Source organism: Acomys russatus, chromosome 11, assembly GCF_903995435.1.
Source record: "Acomys russatus chromosome 11, mAcoRus1.1, whole genome shotgun sequence".
NCBI lineage: Eukaryota > Metazoa > Chordata > Mammalia > Rodentia > Muridae > Acomys > Acomys russatus.
The window spans coordinates 55,333,941-55,356,682 of NC_067147.1; the positions used below are offsets into that span (position 1 = coordinate 55,333,941).

Sequence of the window (22,742 nt, forward strand, 5' to 3'; positions counted from 1 at the left end):
ATTCAGCAGTTGTTAGACATGTGGCTGATTCCATTTCTTTGTGATTGTGAATAGAGCAGCAACAAACGTGTATGTAAGCATTCCTGTAGGAGGATATAGAGTCCTTTGACTATGGCTCTATGCCAGGAGTGATAGAGCCAGGTTTTATGGAAGCTCTGCTGTTGAGGAACTTTCACATGATTTCCATAATGGCTGTATAGTTTACATTCTCACCAATAATGAATAAGGATTCTAGTTTCCCCACATCCTCCATCACGGCTGTCATTTGTTTTGTTGATGATTGCTAAGACAATTAGTTTGGGTTGGTTTGTAAACATGGGTTTTCTTTTAACATAGCGGCTCCCTTTCAGAGTTGAGGTTTCAGGCTGTTTTGAGCTGTCTGACATGGTGCAAGGGCATCACGTGCTTTTAACTCCTGAGCTATCTCTCTAGCCCCGGGAGTAGTCCTTTGTATTGCTTTTCCTTAGACTACCACATTGTCATTGGTATGTGAGGGCCATCGGAGAGAAATGGAAGATTCTTTTCCATGGCTTTGTGTGCTTGGACAGAGTTTCCCTGCAATGAGGACATAGCAGATGGTGTTCTTCACCACAGTGGGCAGAGAGGCAGTAAGACGGGTGTTGGGATGTGCCAGGACAAGATAGGACCCTTTGTCTTCTACTCATGTGGTGTTGGTGACAGTAGTGACCAAGACAGCACCGTTCTTATCCGAGTTTTGTGTTTTTGGTAGACACCTCATTGCTGTGGATACTTTTGTGTAAGATCCTACTGTTAACCATGCTAAAATCGCACCACAGTTTCACAGTTGTCAGTACCCTCCTGTCATATGTGTTCTAGATTGCTGGCTCACGTTCTCTGCCCCACCCTCTGCCCTCACACTCCCACATGATTTAGACAGTGGAAACACCAACAGGGAATCTTTCCCCTGTGGGACAGAGGTGCATTGAGATCCAGGGGTGTGGTCTTCCCAAACACTCCAAAGGACCGTAGAGAGAATAGTCCCTCAAATACAGGGGGAAGGGGATTGACATACACTGAGGAACCAAAGGAAGCACACACAAGCAGAAGTTACTTCATACTTGAATTGTTTGAGCTTTTGTAGTAAAGGGGTGTGTTTTGTTTTGTATTCTGAGTGTTACCATAAGGACATAAAGTATTTCTCCCTAAGGCTCATGTATTAAAGGCTTGGTTCCCAGCTGGCTACACTATTTTGGGAGGTTCTGGAAATTTTTGGAGGTGGGCATAAATGGAGAAGATACCTCTAGGGCTGGGTTCCTAGGAACTATATCTTGTCCCTAAATTTAGGGAATTAGGGACCATGTGCTCACACTGCATCACCACAGGCACAGTCCATAAATTAGGGACCAAAATTGTAAGCAAAAATCTCTTCCATTAGTTCGTTCTTTCAAGCATTTCAACCACAGCCACAGAAAAATGAAAGTTGGTGCTAGAGGTGGAAGCTTTGTTGAAATAAACCTAATCTATGTGTCTTAGCCTTTGGAGCTGGTGTATAAGAGGGTAAAGACTTTCAGAGATGAACCTAGAGAGGGAATAGGATGCTGAAACCAGAGCTCAGAGGACCAGAGGCTTCCAACAGAGTGAAGACTGTATTGGGGATTGGACCCGATGCCATTCATGTTCCTTGTGGTAGGGAATTTGTCTACGTATTGTTCATACCTTAAGACTTAGGGTAAGCTGAGTTCACAGGTGACAGAGTAATTAATTTGCTGAAGTTCCAAAGCAGCCAGATTGTGGCCAGATCTTTGCTGGCTGCTCTTAGCCAGATCGACAGTGAGAATTAGGAGTAAAAGAGAGAGGAGAAAGATTTGAGAAGCATTTGGCCAGAAAATCAAATTTAAAGCTGGGGCCAAAGTGAATTAAGAGTGTTGTTGAAGAGATTATTGTCCTTCAAAAAGTTCCATTTCACAGGGACAATAAGATGATGACTTGAGGGCGTCTCAGGAGTTGGCTTGGTCTCAACTGTGGTAGGCTTAAAAGCACGAAAGAGTGAATTCACTTGAGATTTCCCCTCTAGAAGACAGTGCCCCTGATGCCTCTGGAGTATCATCATCTAGGGAAGTGTTTCCTCCCAGCCACTCCGGCACTCAGAGGCTGCTACAGCTGTGGTTCAGAGGGGGCATGGCTGCCACTTGAGCAGTGGCAGACTTGATGCTATCCACCTGATGCTGATGTTTCAGGCATGCAGAATGCAAGAGTTATGGGCTCATGGAGGTATCATCTGGTTCGGAGGAAAACCTGAGACTCCGGGCAATATGTAGCACAGTTGGAATCCTCGCAGGAAGCTCATGAGAGGATGGGGTAAAGCTGAACATGAAATGGAGTCCTTAAGAAACTAGAGATGCGAGGGAGTGAAACGTGTGTGAAGGAAAGCTGCAAGTAAAGAGGTGAGCCAGCCCTCAGGCGAGACCATGTAGGCTTGTGAATGGCAAAACCATAGGGTTGTGCCTACCCAAGATTTCTGGGGTCCATATTACATCATCACGTGCTCTAGATGATAGATATGGAAGCCACAGGACTTAACAGTTACCTTTTGGTTTCAGCCTTTGGTCAATCCTTCCTTTCTATACATTCTTCCTCCTCATCCAGAATAGGGAAGTTCATTTGGTGCCATTGCATCTTGGGAGTGTGCTGAGTTTGTCTTGAGTCTCAGAGCACGTTGAACAGGATTAGAACTGTAAGACCTTTGGGCTTCTTAGAGATGGACTGACGGTATTTTTTGTGTGATGGACATGGGTCTTTTGGATGTCAAGGGCAGAATCATAGCATGTGAAATGGCTTTCTGAAGAGCTCAGATGTTAAAAGGACAGAGCCTGTTTTGGGAGCTTCTAGAAACTTCAAGAGGTGTGGCCCAGCTGGAAGTGTAATTTATTGTCTGCTTGTTAACCCTCATTAAAGCATTTTACCATTTTTGCCTGATGTTCTCTCACTGGCATTTCCAAACTTTATCCATGTTATAATGTGGGTCAGTGCTTTATTCCTTTTTATGGCTACATAATATCTACAGTATGGATTTCCAGCATTTATCCATTCATCGTCTGATGGGCACTTGGGTCATTTGCTGTGAGCCATCCTGTCTGGAGTGTGCCTACACAAGTTTTTGTGTTATCTAGTCATTCTTTTAGAGTGGGTTCTCAGGCCGTGAACTCAATTCTCCCTCACTTGAACATGACTAGAGTTTCCCTTCATATTAAAAGCTTGTTCCCCTGGAGACAGGTCTCTAGAACTGACAATTCTCTTTTGTTCAAAGTGTGGGCAGTGTGGCATTACTGCCTCTGAGAAGCCAGTGTCACTACTTAGGGGTCATTTTTCTCTTGTTGTATTCAGCATAGACTCCTGAGGTTTGGCTATGTTATATATCACACTGTGCTTTCATTAGGTTTTCTGGTAGCCGGTCTTTTGCTTGCTCCTCAGGTACATGTTCTGTCACTGTTTCTCAGCTGTTTTCAGCCCTCCTCAGTTTCCTCTCCTAGACTACAGTGATGTGAACATTTTGTCTTACCAGTTTCCTTTGTTTCTCTTTCTAATTCACACTGACTAATTTCCATTGTCCTGTCTCCCCCTGCCTGCCCCTTCATGATCTTTAATTTGCTTATCTGTTTGTGCATGTGTGCACAGACACACATTACCACCCTGCAGATGTGAACTACCACATCCAGCTTTTTATGTGTGCTCTGGCGATCAAACTTGGACTGCCAGGCCTGCCTGGGGCTGGCACTCTACCCACTGAGTCATTTCCCTGGCCCTCACTAATTTTTCTTTATCTGTTCCTTTTATTCTCTCGTTATACACCTTTTAAAGTTAATGTATTTTCAGTTCCAGCTTCTCCTTGTGTTATTCTGTATACCTTCTGTTTATTTGTTGAAATTATTTTTAAAACTTTACACCTTTGTTCATTGAGGAACTTTGACGGTGGCTGCTTTAAAACTATTGCATTGGCCTGTAACTACACTGAAATACCTGGGGTGGCCAATTTGTAAAGAGAAAAATGCTTGTTTTGGTTCATGGGATTGAGGTTCAATGTCATAACAGCTCTGTTCATATTCTGGTGAGGGACCCCTGAGCTGCATCCATCCTAATGACTGAACCGCTTCCCAAAGGCCTTACCTCTAAAAGCCACCAATAGATTGTCTACACTTTAATACCACTAACTTATGACAGGTGTTTAGATTCTCACATGAGTTCTGGGAGAGGGGGCAAGGCCTGTGTTGACCCTTGTGAAACGTCGGTGTCCTCTTTGTGAATGACAGGTAGTGATTCTTAGTCATTCCCATTGCCTCGCCTGTCTCTAGACCCCTAGGCTTTTGTGGTTAGGGCTGAGTTCTGTATTACTCTCCAAGCCACATAGTTTGATATTTTCCAACCAACCATGATCTGGCTCCCCGCAAATATTGTCATAATGACTGAGCTCTTACGGTGTCATCATGTGTGGGATCCTTTCTCTGGGAGTCTGGGCTGAGAGTCTGGTCACAGAGTTTTCTTCAGCCTTCTGGAGGATAGCTGAGGAAGGCTCTGTCCGGAGAACTGGTCACAAGAAAGGCCTCCTCAGCAGTGAGGGAGTTTTCTGGTCAGATCCCCTAGCTTGAGGGAGCGCAGGGAGTCCTTGTCCCTTTCAGTGGGGGAAGAGAGCCAGGTAACCAACAGGAGAGTGAGAGCTCCCACCCCAGACCTCTGGGTTTTTAAACCAAGGGTATCTGAATTGTAGGAGCCACACCCAGGACATCTCCTGGGCTTGTCTCCAGGGCAGCTTTTTTTTTTTTTTTTTTAAAGATTTATCATTTTAATAAATTTTTTCCATATACATTTATTTTATTACACATGCATAATACAAATTATATACAGCAGGGAGAACCATGTGACAATCAGGAATTCTATAAATGTTATATTCATAGTGATTTGGCTATTTGTATTTGTCAAACTTGAAGTAAACATCTTTTCTATCTTGTTGGGTCTAAATTTCTGAATGAAATTCAGTATCTATTATATCTCATCTCTATTGGCTTAATCCTTTATCTTAATCTAAAAAGATCTTAACCCCTAACCAACTGAACTTGACTGTGAAACTGAAGACCAGGGCAGCTTTGATATGTGTTTCTTCAAAGAGCCAGCTTTTGACACCTTTTAGCCTAGGGTCTGGACTGTTGCCAGCAGGGGGAGCAGGCATCTCCTCCACTTGTAGACAAAGGCCCACAATCATGAGGTTACTCCTGTTGGCTGCACCCTTGGCTATGTTTATCCCATGACTTAAGTTGTATTTATCCTTTGCAGGAGTCCATACAAGTGCTCTCCTTAGTGTGCCTAGTGTGGTGAGGGTATAGTGAAACCACCAAAAGCTAGACCACTCTATAGGTAGAAAGAAAGGTTTACTGGGGAAATCAAACTTTCAGGGCTATCTCAGGGTGGAAGGAGAACAGCAAAAAACTGGGATAAGCCTTGCCAGTTTTAAAGGGACAGGTAGCAGTTGGGGGAGTTGTGCGAGCCAGAACTGCCTGGGAAGTAGAGTAAGGGGAGGTGTGTAGGTCAGAACAGCCTGGAAACTAGTTTGGGGGCTAACTGGTTACAGGCTTCCTTGTTTCAGTTCATCAGGAAGTAGATGCCCTTTGCCAGAGGCAGTTGGCCATAAGGGGCAGGTAAGGGAAGTGATAGCTTTCCCCAACAAACAGAAACTGCTTTACAAGGTTTCTGAGGAATGTTGAGTTCAGGCTTTTGTTTACCCACTAGCAGTTCTTCTGGTTACCTGGTCAGAGTCCAGCCTGAGCTGAGCCCAGACTGTCACTCAGGACAGTGTCTGCAGCACAGCCATTTGGGGGCTGCTGTGGACCCAAACAGTAGTTGTTTGTTCATCCTGCAGTTTCTTTATAGTTATGTTGCAGCGACCTTATCACAGAAAGGAGTCTTGTTACTTACAGGGTGAACAAGCAGGGCTCTAGGTGTTGCACATACAGAGCCCTGGCAAGACAGCTGAAGTCCTGCTCCCACGAAGCCTTCAGTCTGGTAGGCAGAGAGAACGAGTGATGTGCCCTGAACACGAACTCCCCCATGGTCCCTGGCTGCTGCTACTATTTTAAGAGGGTCTGGGAATTTTGGTGGAGAGGCCTAGCTAGCAAAAGTAGGTTGCAAAGGTAGTTCCTTGGGAGGACTTTGTCCTTGGCCTTTATCCCTTTCTCTGCTGCCTGTCCACCATGAGGCAGAAAAGCCCTTCCACCACATGCTCCCATCAACATGATGCTCTGCCCAAGCACATGAACCCATACAACCGTAGACTGCACTTTCTAAAACCAAGAGTCAAAATGAATCTTTCTTCACTTTGTTTCTGTTAGACATTTTGTCACAGAGAAAAGCCCTATAGTAAGTTAGAGAATGAAGGCAGATTGGTTGGTGACTGAGTAAGGAGGTGATGTGAAATTTGATTCGTTCTTGGAGTTTCCTTCTCTTTTTAAATCCATGTATTTTCAACTTCTTTAAAAACTGAGAATCTGTCATGGTCTGTACATAGTTATAAGCTGAAGCCCTGGTCTGAGAGGGTCACTGAGCTTGGAGACAGGGTCTTTCAGAGGTAAGTGAATTAGTGAGGTCACTGTGGTAGTCCTTTATGCAGTCTGCCTGCAGTCCTTAGACGAAGAGAACAGACACAGGCACACAGAAGGATGCCATGTGAGGACACGGGAAAGATGCTGGCTGCGTGCTAAGGAGAGGCCTGAGGAACAGTCAGCTGCTGGCACTTGACTCTGACTTCAGCCTCCAGGACTGTGATGGATAACTTTCCTTTGTTTACACCTTCTTCACTGTGGTGTTGCTGTGGCAGCGGAGCTGCCCTGAGCTTATTAATCAGCTGTGTATTCCCAGTGTGTGTCTGCATCTGTTTCCAATGTTTTGTCTCTCTTCACACCTCCTCCTCCTCTTTTTAAAGATGTGTTTTTATTTTATCTGTTATATTTGCTTATTTTATGTATGTCTGTATGCCTCCTGCATACAGTGTCTGCCCTGGAGGCCAGAAGAGGGCACCTGATTCTCTGGCGCTAGAGCTGCAGGTAGTTGTGAGCTCCCATGTGAGTGAATCCAGGTCCTGTCCTCTGCAGGAGCAGCAAGTGGTCTTAATGGCTGAGCCATATCTCCAGCCCCTTATTTTTCTGCTTAATGTGTCATGTAAACTTGTAGTTGAAAACTGGATTAACCAAAGTAACAGATGAATGCTCCTGAATAGTGACACTTTATTTGAGACTAGCAAAGGATTGCACTGGGAACAGCTGTGTCCTAGTAAACTATGGCATATTAAAGAACATGAGGTAAGGGGAAGTTTTCAACAGTAAAGTGAAGATTACATCAGATCTTGTGAAACAATACTCCTTGGCTACAAGAATCAATAAAATGATGACAATCCAAGGTTCAACATACTGCTGGCAGGCTATCCCTGTAGAAGTACTTTCTGGGCAAGGCTACAGTGACCTCATTGTAAAACTGGTCCCTGCAGCCTGTCATGAATGGCTCTTGATGTTAGGCATACCATCATGAGAACCTCTCCTTCATACCATCCAAGCTTCTTTGCTTAATTAGGTGTGGGATTGATAGCGCAACACAGTACTCCATTTTGATTCTGACAGCTTTTGAATGGGGCATGTTTTATTGGGTAACAGGAACTGAGGGAAATAGGCCTTTAACTGAGATTTTCTTTTAATCTGTCTAATGTCAGGGATTTTGTTTTTTCTCCCCTGTTGCCTTTTGGGGCTCCTGGGACTTCTTCCTGAGATGAGATCTGTGTCTGGCAGTTCTCTCAGCTGTAGACCCCTATTACTATGTCATATAGTTGCTGTTGGTGTGAGGTATGGTGTTGGGGAAAGAGCAGTGATGCTCTTTCAGAAGGCAAAATCTCAGTCTTAGTGACATGTGACCCTGGGCTGTAACTGTCACTATTGTTTCTCCTCTAGGTGAGTTGGGATGCCCTGTCCTTAGGTGTGACTGGGCCCTGGAATTTCCTGAGAACCAGCTTTGCTATGGAGAGCACCCAGGGCTGCTACATGGTGGGGTCTTCCTTTCTCCATGCCACAGCTTCTAGGTCACCATGGGAACCTGGTGAGAATCCCTAAGACAAACACAGGCATAAGACCATGACCCCCAGGAGATCCCCATGGACCCAGCTGTTTCTTTTCCAGGGAAGTCATCTCACTGACCCCAGATTTCACAGTGATGGTGATACTGGATTCTAGCCCTCTGATGAACCAAAGTTCATTGATTTTGTTGTGAGGATAGAGAGAGAGTTTTCATGTTCTGTGCATGTCTCTGATGAACAGCTCAACTGGACTTAGGAAGAAGGGCATTTGAAATAGGGGAAAGGTGTGCAGGGTGAAAGGACAGAGGCTTTGGGGAACTCAATGGCAAGCTAGTGTTTCTTGTGTTCAGAAAGGACAACACACAGCATGAGAGGAGCCACGGGGAAGCAGGAGAACTGGTTGGGTAAGGCTTCTTCTGCCATACTCAGTGCACTTTGATTTTCAGTTAGAAAATATCATTCTTGCCATAGGAAGATGCAGGAGTGGAAGTGTCAAATGAGAAGGCCTCTCAGGGGGCAAAGGAGCTCCCTCTGGAGTGCAGTCATTGTGGGCTTAGGGTGTGCTGGAAGGAAGAGCAGGCAAGACTTGTGATGCATGAGAGAGTCAGTACCACATCTCTGTCCTTGGGTGTCTGGGGAGGAGCATGGGGAACTGTGACTTGGACTTGGATGCTGTACAAGCAGATGTGGCATCAGACGCCCAAGGTGAGCTTTCCAGGAGGAAATCCAGAACTCAGAGAGGGGAGAGTTAGAGAAACAAAGATGAACATCACTAGTGAGCATGCACGATTTGAAGACATGGGTGTGGTCACCTAAGGAGAAAGGGGAGGAGGACGTTGGGACAGGTGCAAGTGCATGGAAGAAGACCAATGAGGAAGATACGCTGTGGAAGCCATGGAACAGGTCTTCTTGATCGTCTTCCAGGGGCCTGGGGGTTAGCTATGTCAGAGCACTAAATAAGAACTGAGCAGTTACAATATAGAGATCGATGGTGACCCTGAGAGGTGCCACCTCAAGGTCTGGAGAGATGGCAGTGTGACTGGAAGATAAAGGAGCAGTGTGAGGCAAAGCAGGAATGGGAGCAATGGCAGCCAGTCCCTAGAGTATTCTAGATGGAAGCAAAAGGCAGGCTTGGTCTGGACGTGAACTGGGGCTGTGGAGGATGCTTCTTCACCATTCCCTCTGTTCTCTGGAGTTGGGAAGCACAAGGTTCAGGCTGCTGCTGGGACAGATTATGTTCTTAGGTGCACTTTGGACGTCACCAGTGATCCCAGAGGAAGACTGTCCACCTGTGCCCTGAGAGCCAGGCCACTGGAAATCCTGGTGGCAACAAGTATCATTGCAGTTGAAACAAACAGCCTTATCTCAGATGAGAGGGAAGGCCTGCTGGATTCCTTCAGGACATTTTTAATCATTAAACATATTGAATGGTTGAAAAAGAGCCATAAACTATTACTAATGTGTGAACAAAGATGATTTTTTTTTTTAGTGATTGTGAAGAATTTTTATTAAACGTACATTGCATATTCCCAAGTTAATTTGCATGGGATTTGGAATATGAACTCTAATATATAGAATATATACATAGAAATACTATTCTCATTAAATTAATCCATATTTTGTTTAAAAGCCTTGTACAAATTCATTTATTAATTCCATCTTAGAGCCTTGCTGATCCCTCTCAAATGCCTTGTGGACACTGCGGCTTGTTCGTTATGGATGCTGGGAATAATCTACTCAAGATTCCCCATGACAGCCTTGCTAGGACACTTCTGATTTCTCAGCATTGCTTGTTGACTCCTGGTAACAAAGGAAGAAAGTCTTCTATCAGCCCGCCATCCCAGAACAGCCATAGCTTGATTCAGATTAACTTGCAGCTTTTGCACTATTATGGCTGCTATTATTCAGACCAGTCTTAAATTATTTCCTTTTCTTCCAGTTTATTTTGGCTAATCACCTTCCTCTTCTTCTTCTTCTTCTTCTTCTTCTTCTTCTTCTTTCTTCTTCTTCTTCTTCTTCTTCCTCTTCCTCTTCCTCTTCCTCTTCCTTCTTCCTCTCCTTCTGATGTGTTCTTATATGTACACACAGCTGTCTGTGTGGAGGCTAGGGATCAACCTTAAGTTAAGACAGGGTTTCTCTCTGGAACTTGTAGCCCAGAGATCCTCCTGTCTCTAGCTTGCTAGTGCTGGGATTCCAGGTACGTGCTATCAGGTCTGGCTCATTTAGTCTGGTTTCCTACATGTTTATTACCTATTTAACCTTAAGTTCTCCCCATTATTCAAGTCTCCTCTGAAGATGTTTCTTTATCCCAAGTGTGCCCGTAGTTTCCTGCTCCCAAGGTAGGCTCCGCTCACAGTCTTGTGTTGCTTCTGCTGTGCACAGATTTCTCTTCCTCCTCCTCTCTGACTCCTCTTTCTTGCTTTGTCAGCTTGTTTAGGTGGAGCATGCACTCTGGTAGTTTTGGAGAATGAGTGTATGAGAGAGCAGAGGAGATGCTTTGTGTCTGAGATGTTTTTGTTTTCCTTTCATCTCTGGGCATAGATTCCAGGGTGAAGACATCATTTCATTACGTTCTAACATCCTGTGCTGCAGAGAAGTTTTGGCATTTTTGTTGTTGTTGTTTCATTTTGTTTTTGTTTTTGTTTTCTGAGACAGGTCTTACTATGTAGTCTTTGTACCTGATCTGTTTTCAGAAACTTGTATAATCTTCTCTGTTTTGTTATTGTTAATAAAAAAAATTAAGTTAGTGAGAAAGTTATGGCTTACATTATGACATCTTCATATGCTGTGCTGTTGTACTTTGTTCTAATTTATCTCATCCACTGTGTTTCACTTTCTGAACTATATTTTCTGCATCTTTTATCAGTTTTTCTGAAAACTAAACGTACTCTTTCAGTTGGCAAATGCATACCCTTCACTTCTGAGAAGCTTCTCTCAGTTGCCGAATCACAGCACAGCGGTGACTAGTTCTCTCACTTTGCAGTAGCTGTTCTTTGGAGGCCAGACTTCCTGTCCCAGCCTGTGTCTGTCTGTCTGGTAGCACTGCTTACGAGCGCTCCTCGACTCCATTTCCCATACTTCTTGTTGGAGCTGTTACTACTGTGATCATGCTTTAATTTGTAAAGTTTCTGGGTTGGAAGCTTCTGATTCTGTCTCAGCGGATGGCCGGACTTTGTCCCCTCCAGGAATGCGGGGATCGCTCAGGAAGGACTCTTCTTGCAGCAGTTCTCTCCTTTGCCCTCCACTCAGCCAGGAAGGGCAGGAAGGGGAGCTGGCCCAGGGCCCAGTAGCTGCTGCTGTTTTATTTTATAAAAGAAGGCTGATTGCATTGTAATCCACATAAAGACAATCCTTGGCTTGTCCGCTTCTGGATTCTTCAACCCTCTTATTTCCAGGCTAAGCCCTTGGTAATTCCCTATTATCTTAAGAACTGTGAATCTAGGGTCTGTCAGTAGAGCCACAAGACCTGACTTTCTTTTTAACTGCCTGGACTCTTGCAGTCTCTTTCCTTTCCAATAAGCTCAAGAATGACTTGTTGAATTTTGAAAACTTATTTAATGTGCATGGATGGGTGTCTACATGCATGTATGTGTATCATGTGTGTGCCTGGTCCCTGCAGAGGCTAGACAGGTGTGTTGGAGTCCATGGAACTGGATGTATAGACATTGTGAGCCACCATATGGGTGCTGGGAGTTGAACCTAGGTTCCCTGGAAGAGCAACCACTGTTCTTAACTGCTGAGCTATCTCTCTAGCCATGGTTTGTTGATGTTTCAAAAATGTTTATTGGGATTTTGGTTGGAATTACATTGAGTCTATAGGCAAAGGTAAAGAGTTTTGACATAGTAAGCTTCTTGAGACATCTTCTCCATAAATGTTATTATGGCCTAGATCGTAAGTGTGCTGGAGGCTTGGTCCTCAGTGAATGGAACTTCCAGGAAATGAAGGAAACTTAGGAGATAAGGCCTAGTTGGAAGAAGTGGATCCCTTCAGGGAGCTTGATTTTAAAGAGGACTGTGGAACTTTGCCCCCTTCCTCTTCCTCCCTTTATTTCCTGCCCAGTGTGAGGTGAGCTGCTTCTCCTACCATGCACTGTTACTATGAAGTTCTAGCTCATTATAGGCCCTGAAGCAACAGGACCAAGCAGCCAATGAGCCTTGTGTGAGTTTCTGTTGAGCAGAAAGCTAGTGCCATGTGGTCTTACCTTTACAAGCTTCCAAACAGTCTATACATCCTTTCTGCTTAAATCTTACAGCTTTTTTTTTTTTTGGTCATCTTTAGTGGTCTTTTACATTTTTTATTTATAATTTTTTGTCAGTATGTGGATAAAACTATTCTTTATGTGCTGATCTTGTAATCCTGAAACCTTGTGACTCAGTTCCAGGGGCCTTTTGCACATTCTTTGAGATGTTCTGTACAGGCAATCATCACACTGTGTGGAAACAGACAACTTTAGTTCTTTCTTTCAATCTGTATGTCTCTGTACTGCAGGGGCTAAAGTCTCAGATATAATTTGGATGGACGTTGTAAGGATCATGTTCTTGCATCATAGAGAAGCATTTGTTCCACTATTTTATGTGATACTGGCCACCTGGTGTTTGTAGATGTTCTCAGTGTGGTTCAGAATATTTCATTCTGTTCCTTACTTGCTGAGAATTTTTATAATATTATATTTACCAAAGGATTTGTCAGCATCTAGTTGAAAAATAAACATTCCATAGTCTGTGTTATGATAAGAGTTATTGGCATAATTTACAAATGTTGAACTCATTTAGTATTCCCATAATGCAAATGCATATTAATTTTAAAATATTGTCTTTATAGGTTCTTGGATATGATTTGCCAATATTTTGTTCAGGATTCTCACAAAAGATGTGGCTGTGTTATTTTCTCATAAAATGTTTGTGTGTTGTAGGTATTAGAGAATTCTGGCCTCATTTAGAAAGTTGATATTTGTTCTTTCTTTCTATTTTCTGGAAGTCTTTTTTAGAGAGAGAGAGAGAGAGAGAGAGAGAGAGAGAGAGAGAGAGAGAGAGAGAGAGAGAGAGAGAGAGAGAGAGAGAGAGAGAGAGAGGTTTGTGCACAAGAGTGCAGTGGGACAAAGGTCAGAGGGTGTTGGGTTGTTGCAGGTGATTGTGAGCCTCATGATGTGGGTGCTGAGAATGGAACTTTTGAGTCTCTCCAGCAGCATCAAACCCTATTAACTGCTGAGCCATCTCTCTAGCTCCATCCATATATGTAGAATTACTATTTCTTCTTTTAAAATGTGTGATAGAACTTACAAATGAAGACATCTGGGTCTGGGTTGTTATTCATTATTTGAACATTTTTAACTTCAAATCAATTTCCTTAGTAGATGTAGAACTAATTTAGGTTATTCAACCTAAAGAAAAATTAGTGAACTTTGAAGGTGCATTCATCCAAGTTTTAAAATTATGGACATAAATTGTTCACATCCCTTATTGTTTTTTCATTATCTGTAGGATTTGTAATTAAAGGCACTTTCTTATTCTTGATATTTCTTATTTCTGACCTCTCCCCCTCTCCATTAGTCTTGACTAGAGTTTCACTAGTTTTAGGGCCAGTTTCTGCTTTTATTGAATTTTCCTCCCGAATTAATCTTATTTATCTTGTTGTTGTTCATTTGGTAGCCTTTGAGACAAGAAACTAATTGTGTATCTTATGTTATCCTGGAATTTGAGGCAACTTTGCCTGGAACTCACAGTGGTCCTCCTGCCTTAGCGTTGCAGTTGCAGGCACTGAGCTACCGTGCCCAGCATTTTATTCACAACCGTACTGATCTCTGCACATGTCTTGATTATTTTTTCTTTTGCATGTTTTGGTTTAGCTTTTTCCCCTCCTTTTTTAAGGGTTAAATCAAAGATAATTAGAAATGGTTCTATGTTTGATGCTTATACTTAAAAGTATATAGTGTTGGAGATTTTAAGGATGCCTTTATGTTCTAGGTTACAGAACTCAGTTTCTTTCCAGCTCATTGCCCATGATCACAGAACATACTTAGGAGTCATTAAATTTTTTTTGAGATTTGTTCTGTGGCCCTGAACACAGTTTCTATTGGTGCTGTTCCATAGGTCCCAGGGAAGAATGTCTTATGTTAATCATCTAAATGGCTGGGAAGGTAGAATAGTAACATTGTTTAGAAATTCTATCTCTTGCCAGGCATGGTGATTAGCGCCTTGAATCCCAGTATTCAAGAGGCAGAGGCAGGAGGATTCTCTGAGGTGGAGGCCAGCCTGGTCTATAGAGTGAGTTCCAGGGCAGCCAGGGCTTTCTACCTTATTATTCATTTTGTTTCTTTTTTTTTTTTTTAAAGCAGTAATATGAATAGTGTTAACGTTCCCAGCTCTGATTGTGAATGTTGATTTTCCCTGGGCACTCTTGCCTATTGCCTATCTCTAGACTCTCTGTTGTTAAGTACATACATATTCAAGACTGTTTCAGCTTTGGATGCACTGATCTCTTAATTATTCCATGCCCCTCTTCATTCCTGATACTTTTTGTTCTGAAATACAAATAAAAGACTATAATAGTAACAGCTTTTTTTTTTTAAACATAGCTTTTTTATAGTTAGTGTTTATATGACATAATTTTTTCTTGGTTTCTGTTTCTTGTTTTTGTTTTTTGTTTTTTTTTCTTCTTCTGTGTAACCTTGGCTGTCCTGGACTTAATTTGTAGACCAGGCTGGCCTCAAATTCACAGAGATCTGCTTGCCTCTACCTTCCCGAGGACTGGGATTACAGGCATGTGCCACTGCAGCCAGCTTATATGACATAATTTTGTTACTTAAACATTTTATATTATTTTTTGAGACAGATTCTCATCGTTTACCCAAGCTGGACTAGGACTTGTGCCAGTCCCGCCTCTGTCTTCTCAGAGCTGTTGTTTAAAGGTGAGACCCCAGCTCTTTTGACTCTTCTGTTCTTCTCTAGGAAGCACCTAGAGACTTGCTTCCACATGCAGCATGTTCTCTGTTTCTTGTGCTTATGCAGTTTCTTTTCTTAATTTAATTTAATCTTATTTTATTAATTTATTCAGATTATAACTCAATTTTTGTCCCATCACTTGTATCCTCCCATTCCTCCCTCCCTCCTGCTTTCACCCTATTCCCCTCCCCTAGGTCTATGACCAAGGGGGACCTCCTCCCCCACTACATGGTCATAGGCTATCAAGTCTCATCTTGGTAGCCTGCTTATTCTTTCTTTGAGTGCCATTAGGCCTCCCCACCAAGAGGAGGTAGTCAAATATGGGGCACCAGAGTTCATGTCAGAGTCAGTCCCCGCTTTCCACATAACTGGAGAATGTCTTGTCCATTGGCTAGATCAGAGTAGGGGTTCAATGTTTACTACTTGTATTGTCCTTGGTTAGTGCAATAGTTTGAGCAGACCCCTTGGGCCCCGATCCACCCGTCACGATGTTCTTCTTGTAGGTTTCTAGGACCCTCTGGGTCCTTCTATTTCCCCATCTCCCAGTGGGATATCCTCACATCTGTCCCAATCTCCTGGTAAGTGGAGACTTTCATGGGACATACCTTTTGGGCTAGTACCCAATTATAAGTGAGTATATACCATGTGAGTCTTTTGCTTCTGGGTTAACTCATTCAGTATGATCATTGCTAGTTCCATCCATTTGTCCACAAATTTCGGGATTTCCTTGTTTTTAATAGCTGAGTAGTATTCCATAGTGTAAATGTACCACAGTTTCTTTATCTATTCTTCAACTGAGGGACATTTAGCTTGTTTCCAGTTCTGGCTATTATGAATAAGGCAGCTATGAACATGGTTGAGCATATGTCCTTGTTGTGTGGTGGAGCTTTTTTCTGGGTATATTCCAAGGAGTGGAATAACTGGGTCTTGAGGAAGCCCTATCCCCAGTTTTCTGAGAAAGCACTAGATAGATTTCCAAAGTGGTTGTACTAGTTTGCATTCCCACCAGCAATGAAGGAGTGTTCCTCTCTCCCCACATTCTCACCAGCATGTGGTGTCGCTTGAGTTTTTGATCTTAGCCATTCTGATGGGTGTAAGATGGAATCTCAGAGTCGTTTTGATTTGCATTTCTCTGATGACTAAGGAGGTTGAGCATTTCTTTAAGTGTTTCTCAGCCATTTGATACTCCTCTGTTGAGAATTCTCTGTTTAGTTCCAAGCCCCATTTCTCAATTGGGTTATTTGGTTTGGTGGTGTTTAATTTCTTGAGTTCTTTATATAGTTTGGATATTAGACCTTTGTCAGATGTAGGATTGGTGAAAATCTTTCCCAGTCTGTGGCTGTCGCTTTGTTTTGTTGACAGTGTCTTCTGCCTTACAGAAGCTTCTCAGCCTCATGAGGTCCCATATATTAATTGTTGACCTTAAGGCCTGGGCTGTTGGTGTTCTGTTCAGGAAGTTGTCTCCTGTGCCAGTGTGTTCCAGGCTCTTCCCCATCTTTCCTTCTAACCGATTTAGTGACTCTGGTTTTATGTTGAGGTCTTTAATCCACTTGGACTTGAGTTTTGTGCATGGTGACAAATATGGGTCTAATTGCATTTTTCTACATGTAGACACCCAGTTAGACCAGCTTGCTTACCTGTATGTGCAGTGCCTATGGAGGCCATAAGGGGGCATCTTGCCCCATACTGTTCTCTTAATGTAACTATTAGCTCAACAATTAAGAATACGATGTACTGCTCTTGCAGAAAAACCTGAGTTCAGTTCCCACTACTCACATCAGGTGGCTCATAACAGCCTTTAACTGCTGCTCCAGGGCTTCTGACACCCCTTTCTTGTCTATATGGGCACCTGTGCACACATGGCATACATATATGCATAAAAATAAAATCTTACACACACACACACACACACACACACACACACACACACACACACACACAACTTCATGCTCACAAACAATGTCCAATCTTAAAAGAGAGATCATTAAGAGTCAGTACAAGCCAGGTGTGGTGGCATGCACACCTTTAATCCCAGCACTTGGGAGGCAGAGGCAGGTGGATCATTGTAAATTTGAGGCCAGCCTGGTCTACAAAGCGAGTCCAGGACAGCTGGGGCTCTGTTACACAGAGAAACTCTGTCTCAAAAAGCATAACAAAACAACAACAACAACAAGAAGAAGAATCATTACAAGAGATAACTATTGAAATACAGAAAGAAGGAAGGAACCTTGGACAATTGATGACAGCTGGGGCAGAGACAGTGTTCTTCAGATGTCGCCTCTGATAGGCTGCCATGTCCCAGGGGATGATGGAGCCACATCTGCACATACTGACGGCACTAAGTGCACTTAGTGAGTTTAAAAAAGAGCACATGAGGTTGGGAGGAAAGGTGCTGATGGCAGGGTATGGGAAGAATTGAAGGGGAGGGAGTTGGGGATAGACTTGGTCAAAACCTCTATGAGAAATACATGAAGGGATCTCAAACCTATTTCTTTCTTCCTTTTTGTCTGATATGGATTGTTTTAATATTCTATTTTATTTGTATTATTAGCTTCTCAAATTAAATATATTGCCTTAGAGTTTACAATATAATGTTTACTCAGAATATACATTTATGGGGCTGGAGAGATGACTCAGTGGTAAAGAGCACTTGTTACTCTTGCAGAGGACCCAGGTTCAGTTCCCAGAATCTACATGGTGGCTCAAAATCCTCTATAACTCCAGTCTAGGGGATCCACGCCTTTGTACAGCTTCCATGGGTACTTACAGCATACATGTGGTACACATACATGTGTGCAGGTGTGTACATACTTCTACTGATTGTCACTAGTAGTTAGTGACCTTGTGTTTCTTGTAGTTTTCGATTGAATGTTGGGTGTGGCATGTAAGCTAAAAGATCAGCGTCAGACAGTTTTACTTGAGGTCATATAGAGAACATTTTGAGCTTTGGGGGCCATGTATGGTCCCTCTCATATATTATTTTTGTTTACTTCTTTAAAAAATTGAACTCAAGGCTGAAGTGCTGGTTAAGACCAGCTCCATTGGTTAAGAACATGTGCTGCTTTTTGAGAGGACTCAAATTTAGGTCCTGGCACCCATGTCAGGTGGCTCACAAGCTCCTGTAACTGCAGCTTTAAAGATATTCAACACCTTCTAGCTTCCACGGGCACTGTACTCACATGCACTCATACCCCCCATAATTAAAAATAAAATACATCTTTAAAAATATTGAAACCATCATACTGCATAGCAGCCTATGGAGTGCCCTTGGTGTTGGAGCCTGGGCACCCCTTCTGAGGAAGCATGGTATTTACACCTGGGGATGCCATGCCCCCTGTTCTGCTGGGGAGCAATTGGGTGGGGGTTTTGGATTTGTTGTCATGTTTGCTATGTATCTTGCTAACTGGAGTCAGATTCCTCTAGCCCTCCCTGCAGCTCTGAGGGAGGGCTAAATTGCTACTCTGTACCTTTAACTGTTGACCTTCCCTGCCTTAGGGGCTCTGGTTTTGTCTTTGGCCTGGGTGTAATTACCAGGTATTGGTGGGGTTCTGGGGAATCATGGTGGGGGAGTATTCCATTGTTTCAGCTTGCTGCTGTGTACCTGTGCCTAGTATGGGGGCTCTCCCTGAAATATTGGCCTTTTCTTAGCAGCCACCTTATCTTCACAGCTCTTGCCTCTCCTTTAGAATAAGAAGATTTTTAGTGGTCTCCATGTCCCTCCCTCAGTGAAGAACAGGTTTTATTTTAGCCTTCCCCACTTTTGTTCTACAAGAGAAGTCCCTGGCCCAGGCTGAGGAAGTAGTGTTCCACCCCACTGACTTCTTGAAAGGTCCTTTTGAGTGAGTGTACTGCTAAGAAAGAGGTGCTGGCTGTATGCATGACTTCCATTACAGTGCTCAGCCTATAGCGTACCCACCAGAGAGGAGTGGTTAGGCTTACCCTGGCTGAAGACTATAGCTTTGACATAGGCTACTATTTTGGTCTGTTTCTCAGTGCTTATTATAATATAAGCAGGGTTGCCAGGTTCTGTACCTCCTGAGGAGCATTCAGATGGAAAGTAAAGACGTGGATTGTGGATCTCGTACCTCGTATGTGGTGGTTTGAATGAGAATGGCCCCCACAGGCTCAGACATGGTGTACTGGAAAGGATTAGGAGGTGTGACCTTGTTGGAGGGTGCCTATTTTTTGAAGTTCATAAAGCCCACACCAGGCTCAGTTTCTTGCTCTCTGTTTCCATCTTGTGAATGAGATGTGAGCTGTCAGCTATTGCTCCAGCACAATGCCTGCCTACCATGCTTCCTGTGATGATCATGGACTAACCCTCTGGAACAGTAAGCAAGCCCCCAGTCAAATGCTTTCTTTTGTAAGCAGCCTTGGTCATGGTGTCTCTTCACAGCAATAGAAGGTAACAAAGACACTGTAATATTGCCCATCTCAAAGGCCCTGAGTAGGCACTGTCTATGTTGTTACTGAGGGATTCGCCATGGTTGGAGTGAACATGAGAGGTAGTACCTTCTTAAGTAATTGTAGAAGTAGACAGTCCAGCAAAACATGGGAAACCTCATGTTGTCAGCTCTGCATAGCTGTGATTACTGTCTCAAAAGGAAGGAAGGGTTATTTTGGCCTGTGGTCTGAGATGTTTCCATCTTTGGTCAATTGGCTTTGTTGCTTTGGGATGACAGCGGGATTATGTCTGTTTACCACATAGGGGCTGAGAAGCAAAAAGACAAATGAAGGGCATAGGGTCCCAGGATCCCCTTCAAGAGCTTGTCCCTTGTCACTTAACTTCTTCCCACTAAGTGCCACTCTCTAAAGTGTTCACCACTTCCCAAGAGCACCAGGCTAACAACCAAATCTTTCACATGGAAAACTTAGAGGAAACATCAAGCCCCTTAGATGTGGGACTCTGCCATTAAGGCCGAAGTCTAGCATTTCCGGAGAGCCTCTGAGCCCTGTATAAGATGACGGACTCCCTTCTCAGCTGTGTTTCCTCTCTGCCTGATCTGGGGAACTCCAGATCCTCTAAGGAGCATCACATAGCCTTCAGGAAGATTACAGGCCCAACCCTTTCCTGATAAGACACCCATTCAGCAAGCACCTGGAGATTTCTGGGAACACCCACCCTATGCTAATAAGATGTCTTGGTGTCTTGGCTTTCAACCAATGACCTTTTAACTGTACCTGGAGTTCTTCCCCTACCCATAGGATAATTAAGTATTGTGTTCCCCTTCTTATGATACAACTGTGTTATTGTATGCAAATAAAGTATTCCTGGCACTCCTAGCCCCAGCAAATAAAAAACATTCACCCTCAAAACCCCTCCCACTGCCCAAGGTTTCTAAGTCCCTGCATCACAGGAAATAAGTGGGCCAGCATTATCTGTTTCATCAAAGATCATCTGATACTTGTCATTTATTCTGGGGAGCAAGGGCTTCCCTTCTCCCTGAAGAATTTATTGCTGGACCTTTAGAGCTTGGTTTTTGGTCAGTCAACCATGTGATATTGCCTTTCAGCACCGATAGCTGCCATCTTCCTAGTGCTGTTCCACCACAGTACCTGTGGGCGGGCTGTTTCTGAAGTAGCTTTTTTGTCTGCCCTGACAAAACTGGGCTCCCGTCTCTGCCTCTTAGTTTTGGAGCTCTGAGCGAGCTTCCATTACTGGGTGCTCATGAAGCAGCCACCAACTTGCCCAAGTCAGTCCAGGCCCTGGTTGCTGCTTGGCTGAGTTCCAGAGCCCTGAGATACTTAGACTCTGTGCTTCATCCTTTCCCTCCCAACGTGTGCACTTGCGCTTTCATGCTAGACTGGGGCAATGGGGAATGGGAAGCTCAGGCTTCCGCCAAATGCAAAACAACGTTTAAAGCCCTGATATTTCTAATTTAGTGGGTTTTGTTTTAAGATTTATTTATTTTATTTTTGCCAGCAGTGGTGGTACATACCTTTAAGGACTGGGAAGGAGGCAAAGGCAGGTGGATCTCTCTGAGTTTGAGACCAGCCTGGTCTACAGAATGAGTGCCAGGATAGCCAGGACTACACAGAGCGACTCTGTCTCAACAAACAAAAACAAAACAAAAAACGTATTTTATTTTATGTGTATTAATGTTTTGCCTATGTGTATGTATTGTACCATGTATGTGCCTGATGCCCATGGAGTTCAGAGAAAGGTATTAGATCCCTTGAAACTGGAGATATGGATGGTTGTGAACCACCATATGGGTTCTGGGAATTGAACCTGGATCCACTGAAAAACCAAGTGCTCTTAACTGCTGAGCCATCTCTCTAGCCTCTAGTTTGGTGTTTTAAATTATATGATTATGATATTTGAAGATGGCTGCTTACCAAAGGTGGTGGTGACTGAGTTCAGCCATGAACCTAACAAGTGAGGCTTTCTGTTTCTGGGTTAGCCCCCAGCTTTCCCAGCTGTCAGAGCTGTCATTCAGAAAGACCAGTGCAGGGGTGGCTTCCTGAGGAGGCTTTGGTTTTAACCAGCAGTGTCTCCTCTCCCTAGATCCAGATGCAGAAGTGTGCCTTCATGCCTTGCGGCTCATCCAGTCTGTGGTTCTAGAACCAGAAGTCTTTTCCAAGGCTGCTGCAGAGCTGCGAAGCTCCTTACCCCTGCAGCGCATCCTGGCTTTGTCCAAGAGCCGCAACTCTCACCTGAAGACTGCTGCCCAGGAGCTCCTGGAAGACCTCCGTGCCCTGGACTGTAGTGTTTAGGTGTGCTTGACCACCAGGGACTTGGTGGAAATGCCAGTGGCCCTTCCCCTCCTCGGGCCCTCTACCTTTGTATGCAAAACTAGATATCACTGTATGTCATGTGTTAGAGATTGTTGGCCTTGATTGACTAGAGATGGGCACGAGCACCCTGCCTCTCCCTCCTGGGTGTGCACACTTGTTAGACAGCTGGTTGATCTTGCCAGAGCACTGACCAAAAAAGGTTATTTTTCCAGTCCCCTCTGAACACCTGGAAACTCTTCCAGAATTTTCTCAGAGTAGCTTCTTGCTGCCCTGGAGGCTGCCCACACCAGTAGGCTTACCCTAAAGATAGGAGTTTAGATCTACCATGTGGTCAGTATTTCCCAGAAGCACTGTGAGTCTGTGATAACTCAGCCTCTTTCTCTGGTAACTATAGCCCACCATTCAGGCTTACCTTTGTCACCTCTTGGTGAACCTATTATTTCACATGGCATTGGACATTTGATCTGTTTGGTACTTCTTTTATTTTTTAATAAAGCTGAGTCAATATTAACTATCACATTCTGAAATATAATCTTGGGGTTAGGAAGTTTGTGTCCTTTGTACATTATCAGTGTTATTTGTTTATCAAAATACACTTTGCTTACTTTGTTCTGGCCCTTTGACTATGAACTTAAAGCAAGTATGGGAAAATGGCCTCAACATGAGAACTATGAGATTAAATTCCATTAAGTGGCCATCCATCTGCCTCTGCACTTGTGTGTGTGTGTGTGTGTGTGTGTGTGTGTGTGTGTGTGTGTGTGTGTGTGTAGGTTCCTCTGTGTCTGTGCAGCCTTCACACTACCTAGCTTATGTTCTAAGATACTGGCAGAGGACAAAGAAAAACATACTGCACTTGTCACAGATAGTGAAAGGTGTGAGAGAATTCCACTTAAGTCAGCACACTCCATCTTTTCTCTGGGTGGCTTCCTTCAAGGCAGGACAAGTTACTGCAGGACACTGAGCTTGAACACCCTGAGGGGGAGGAAGTGAATCTCAG

General features: G+C 43.7%; 1 protein-coding gene across 1 annotated transcript in view; it reads left to right on the top strand.

The window, feature by feature from the left end:
• The window catches only part of Hsf2bp (heat shock transcription factor 2 binding protein), an 80,647-nt gene extending 58,213 nt beyond the window's left edge, over positions 1–22,434 (top strand). The window contains exon 8 of the mRNA XM_051152504.1: positions 21,516–22,434. Within this exon, the coding sequence (XP_051008461.1) occupies positions 21,516–21,724 (209 nt within the window). The 3' untranslated portion in view covers positions 21,725–22,434. The remainder of the gene's footprint in view (positions 1–21,515) is intronic.
• The last annotated feature ends 308 nt before the right edge of the window (positions 22,435–22,742 follow it).